Raw genomic sequence first — 6,057 nt, forward strand, 5'->3', positions numbered from 1 at the left:
CTTTAAGAGTGCAGAGTGCTTTTCTATTTCTCTTCACACAGGTCTCATATTGGCTGACAGAATGCAAAATCGTAATAATAAGACTCATTCATAGTTGGGGATGAAAGGGCAAGAAAGCACACAGGAGACCAGGGGAGAGATTTTGTCCTTTTCCATAAAGTCATACTCAGTTCCATGCAATTAAATACATTTCAACAGTGTGTTCATGGGGGCTTGAGAAGCTGTAACAGTGCTTACACATGTTGTCTTGTGTTTGTGTGTGTGTGTGTGTGTGTTTATGAGTTCCAATGCGTGTACTTTCATGTGTGCATTTACATATGTCTGCATGTGGGTACGCTTGTGTGTGTGTGTGTGTGTGTTTCTGCATATGTGCATGCGTGTTCACAGGTCGTCCGTCTCTCCGTCGAAGGGGATGTTGTCCAGGTCCATGTGGATGTGTGAGTTGTCCTCGCTGCAGACCCAGCCGATGGGCGTGCGGTTGAAGGAGGGCCGCGAGCGGATGTCGGCCTGCAGGGAGGGCAGCGGCTCCGGCTCCTCGGGGGCCACGTTGATCTCCGGCAGCTCGAAGGTCAGCAGCTTGCACGCCTTGTCGTAGCCGCCGTAGGGCAGCGCCGTCCTGGGAGGAGGGGAGGGGGGAGGGAACAGGAGAGGTGATGATGTCAAAGGAGGAGGGTCAAGGGGACAGGGGACGGGGCATCGTAGCAACATGCCAACCACACAGCAAAATTGTCAGTGTTAATCAACACCATGGTGGCAGCGCTTCTATAAGTCCACACCCATTAGAGTTCAACACTTTTAAACCGTTGTGAGCAGCCGCCCCAGAGCCATATCAGCTCTAAACAACACTCCAATCAACACTTGTCAAGTCCAAAGAATTGTCACTGAAAAATCAACACTTATTAACGCTGCAAAATCTGCTGTACCCCCTCTCATGTGCTTTGCATTGTCAGTGCAACGGCTTTTACCTTTCAAATTTTGGTACAAGGCTTGTGAAACTACAGTGCACTGCATTTAATATGATTTTCCACAAATTACCACAAGATCAGGCTTGGCACTGCCTTGTTTGTTCAAATACTTAAATTAATTTCCCATGTTAAGCATAGATTGTTTATTGTTTATTGCTTATTGCGATCCATTAGTGATTACCAAGGATGCAGCTGTTCTGACTGGGGTCCACAAGAACCATTAACAATATTACAACATAGCTACAGATACCCAGAGTACAAATAAGATTAAGATAATTAGATTTGGGGGGAAATGTTGTTAAGCATAGGTGTGTACATTTCTAAATGTCTGTAGTCTGTATAGGTACGTCTACTCTCCACTGCACTGCTGAGTAAAGCCATGGAAACGCAGCCAGGAAGGAAGCAGCCTTTTATTGCTGATGAAACAATGCTGGTTGTCATAGTGATGTGTGTTCTATGGGAGTGGGTAAAACGAGGTAATGTGGCTGAGGTTTGTCCTGCTGTTAAAATGCCACTGTTATAATACTGCTGTAATAATACCACTATTGCAATGCCACTGTTATTATACCAATCTCTTCTACACAGTATTCTCTAAGTGTCAGGTACTCATAGTGTTGCATGTGCTGGTTTATGTCTCACTAAAGAGTAATAAACACCTGAGTCCTCAAGCAAGTGCAACAATCTGACAGAAATGTGAGATAATTTCACTTGTTTCCAACACAGTTTGACTACTTTCAAGAGTTTTCCAGAATAAAGTGACAACATTTTGACATGAGGTAGATCACTCCACTGGTATCAAGATAATGTCCCTTGATTCATGAATCTGCCCATTGGCCGATTTGTGTCTGAATAATTGGATTTTAAGATTTAATACAAGATTACATGACTTAATGAGATGGGTATTTTTTGCTGCGAGTGACACTCCTCTGAAGAATTAGAATAGTAAAGGCAATATATGTGTGTGTTGTTGCATTTATGTGTGTTTGTGAGTGTTTTGCATGTGTGTGTGCCTGATTGTGCATGAGTAAGTGTGTTTGCATGTGTGCTTATAAGTGTTTAAGTGCGTAAACGTCTGCATGTATGGGTACATTTACATGTTTGTGTGTGTGTGTGTGTGTGTGTGTGTGTACCTGTTGAAGCTCTTGTACAGGGGCAGGTCTTGGTGGGCCTGGATGGGTCCCGGCATGCTGGCCCTCATGGTGGCTGTCAGCTCCTGGTCGCCCTTCATGGCCCGTTCCCATGGTGATACGTAGGTGCGCACATACTCCAGCCTCCTCTTCTCCTTCTCCTCCTCCTCATCCACCTTCTCCTCCACCACTGGGAGAGGAGGGGAGACCAGAGGGTTGACATGCAAAATGTTAAAGGGAGGTTGAAAGGAGCATCGATGTGCCCAATGGTGGTATATTTCATATCTCAGTTCATAAATTGTACAATACAATAATCAAAAACAACTATGAATAGATAACTCATATATTTTATCAGATGCATGCACAAAATTAGCTTCTTTTTGCAACTTAGAGGTCATTTTCTGAAAATGATGTACTCCATGGTTACATGGTGTTTCATTATAAAAGTAGTAATTTACAGAAGCTTTTTTGAATATCTTTTGTCATTTATTGTTTATGAGATTGTCTATGTAAAAAATTGGTAGAAATTAGACATTTTCATGACATGAAATTCATTAGACTGAAACAGGAATCCGTACTCAGATTTAATCCATTGACAAAAAAATTGTTTTAACTAATTTACAAATTTGCGCATTTTTCAGAAAGAAAGAAAGACAGAAAGAAAGTTGTGTGTCCCTACCTTCTTCCTTTGGCATCTCAGGCTTGGGGGGAGGAATCGGAGGGGACATCAGCAGATTCTGGAGGTTCTGCTGGAAGACAAAAGAGAAAGAATCTGCTCAGCACACACACACACACACACACACACACACACACACCCCGTCTGGTCCTTGCTCTCACCATGTTCTCGTTGGAGACGATGAACTTCTCGACCCTCTGCTGCCTCATCCTGAACATCTTGGAGCCCTTGTTCTTGAGCAGGGAAAGCTCCTCCAGCATCACGTCCTTGGGCGTCTTGATCTTGGTGCCCAGGTCGAACTCGGAGGCCTCGGGGTCCGACTCATCGTCTGGGAAGAGGCAGAGGAGAAAGGATTGGAGGAGGAGGAAGAGAGGGAAAATGAAGGGAGAGAACAGTGAACAGTGGAGGTATGAGGGAAAAATAGTCCTGGTTTATCCATACTAAGAAAAAAGATAAAAGAGATAAAAGACCCTATCCTCATATAACTTACATCAGTTTGATACTACTTGCTATGATGTATAGTATGGATTTACCTCATTAAGATTTATGTCAGCCTAAAACGGGAGGTAAACTCTGTCTCCCAAATAAAAAGGTGTGTAAACTTTCAGGTGGGTTTACCCTCCACTACATGTCTAATATTGCGGACTATTGGAAAAAGGGACGTTTAAGACCGAAAAGGAGGCCTTTTTATCCTCTTTCTTTCATGTAACTATCCATTGTGCTATAAACTAGGATGAGCACTTATGTAGAAATAAATAAATATAAAAAAAAACCTGGGGAGGTTTTAGGGGTTACTAGGCCAAAGCAATATGGCAGAAAAGGGTGTTTGGGAATGTCACACCAGGACCTCAACCGTCAACCGGACATTTATAGAGGGAAATCCTTGGCCACCTCTGGTACGGTTGATACAAACCCCCCCTCCGTCATCCTCTCTCTCTCTCTCTCTCTCCCTCTCTCTCTGTGATGGAGAGATCTGATGGATTTTACTGCTCCACAGAGCTCCTCATAAAACACTCTTCTCATCCACCACACACACTCCGATATCACTCATAACACCTGGAGCCTAGCCATAAACTACACACACACACGCACACACACACGCGCGCACATCCATAAAGCCGGGAGTTGGCATTGCAATGCTGTGGAGAGCTGTTAGCAGTGCCTCGTAAATCAGGCCTGTGGGTGGGTGTGTGTGTGGGTGTGTGGGTGTGTGACGGGGAGAGAGAGAGAAATGGAGAGAGAGAGGTGTGTGTGTGTGTGTGTGTGTGTGTGTGTGTGTGTGTAAATGTCCATGAGAGAGAAGCAGCGCAAGAGAGTGGTATGTGTGTGCATGTACATGTGTGTCGATGTGTGCATGCATAAGAGAGAGCAAGAGGGAGAGGTGTGTATGTGCATGTATGTGTGCGTGTGTATGCATGTGAGAGAGAGCAAGAGAGACAGAGAGAGAGAGAGAGAATAATTGGGGCTGCTGTGCAGAGCGAAGTCTCCCGTGGGGATATTGATTAGAGTGTTAATTCAGAAGAATGTGAAACTGGAGCCGGCTGCTGACTGGGAGGAAATTGGACAGACTGACGGAGGCAGGAGGGGGAAGCGGGGGGGTGGGGGAGTGGGGGGGGGGGGGGGGGACGACACAGATAGACTGACAGACAGACAGGCAGGGAGGATGGATGGATGAATGGGGGATAAACAGGAGCAAAATAATGGATAACCAGGATAAGTCCCCGACTGATTGATTGAAAACAAACTGGTTGACAGACAGACTGACAGAGAGATGAATAGAGGGACTGGCAGACAGCGTCCCAGACAGGGAAACAGGCAGAGATCAACAGATTGGTGAACAGAAGATCTAACCGTGTAGACAGATACACAGATGCTGCGGGGGTTCGACTGTGGAAATGTCTGCTCTTTTAAAGTGATGGTTTGCGACATTTTCTAACACCTGGTGTCTGGTAGGTCTTTCCTGGGAAAAATCCTCTGTTGCACATGAAATGATGTGTTTTATTTTTTCTGGTAGCAGCAATAGTGGTTTGTTTGGAATACATAGAAGAACTGGGTAGTTACAAACAGAAACTCAAACTGCATCAACAGAAAATCCAAGGAAAAAGACGTCAAAACTAACTATTTGATACATTTATGTGTCATCTATGTGTTACTATTAAATTGCACTGATTCCAGTTCAGCTGCTGCTTGCATATGTTCTGTCTCAAATATGGCGGGAGCAGATCTACAGTCTGGTATTTTGTGGTGCCATTACTGGTGACAGGTTTGTGATTGGTCTCCCACCTGATAATTACCCACCTCCCTCCAGGAGGTGCCACATGCATGTCAGATATTGTGTTACTTCCTGGAACAAGTGTGTGTGTGTGTGTGTGTGTGTGTGCTTATTTAATTGCAGTATAACAAGAACACAAGCAGCGATTTACACCCACACAGTGCCCTTTACACACACACACACACACACACACAGATTGTGCAGATAGCAGAAACCAGAGAGTGAGACTTATAATTGGATATGACATTTACAGGATTGGATGATCAAATCACATGGGAGAGATAGAAAGGTCTTCGAGGGATGAGGATGAATAGGACCGGCAAAATGTTACACGTGTGTACATGTCGCGTGCGAGTGTGTGATCTATATGCTGTTTGTGTGTTAGTGTGTGTGTGTGTGTGTGTGTGTGTGTGTGTCCTACCATCCTGGGTGATGTTGGACAGGTCAGTGATGATCTTGTTGGCCTTCTTCCTCTTGTTAGGAGGGACGGGAGTTGTCTGAGGCATGACAGCAGCCTATTGGACAGAACAGAGAAACAATGACCTCAGTGCACCAATTACACACCAGCCTGGGTCAAACAGTACTTGAAAACAATCCTTAGTGTTTGTTTCAATTGACTTGGAATATGACATGGGTGGAGCTAACTGCATTAGGACATTCAGATGGTGTTAGGTTCTAGCGCTCGCTGTATTGTCCTATACTGTAAACCCCACCTATCTTGTACTCAAAGCATGTTTAAACAAATGCTAAGACCCAAATACTATTTGACCCAGGTCTATAAGGTGCTACATTAACATGTAGCAAAAACCAGCATCAAGACATATAATGGTAGAGAAATTGGATACAATAAAAGCTAAACATATCCATGTATATTTTAGGAGTTATTAGTTTATGATGGAGTTTTAAAGCAATTCCCATACTCTAGCAAGCTACAGCATAACCTCACTAGGATCCCTAATTAAGTTAAGCATAGTTTGCTGATTCACCAGCATAGCATATAGCCCCTGCATGCCCCTG

General features: G+C 44.3%; 1 protein-coding gene across 1 annotated transcript; it reads right to left on the bottom strand.

Annotated features, from left to right (window-relative positions):
* Positions 1-381: 381 nt before the first annotated feature.
* myoz1b (myozenin 1b) lies at positions 382-5,549 on the bottom strand. The gene is made up of 5 exons (XM_071524019.1): positions 5,462-5,549; positions 2,930-3,096; positions 2,772-2,841; positions 2,096-2,282; positions 382-616 (listed from the first exon to the last, which is right to left on the bottom strand). The coding sequence occupies exons 1-5, from the start codon at positions 5,544-5,546 to the stop codon at positions 382-384; spliced, it is 744 nt and encodes a 247-aa protein (XP_071380120.1). The 5' UTR covers positions 5,547-5,549.
* Between the last annotated feature and the right edge of the window lie 508 nt (positions 5,550-6,057).

Source organism: Centroberyx affinis, unplaced genomic scaffold (assembly GCF_046629955.1).
Source record: "Centroberyx affinis isolate AG114_WGS23_722 - 3 ecotype Tasmania unplaced genomic scaffold, CSIRO-AGI_Caff_v1 ptg001131l_1, whole genome shotgun sequence".
In the NCBI taxonomy this organism is placed as follows: Eukaryota; Metazoa; Chordata; class Actinopteri; order Beryciformes; family Berycidae; genus Centroberyx; species Centroberyx affinis.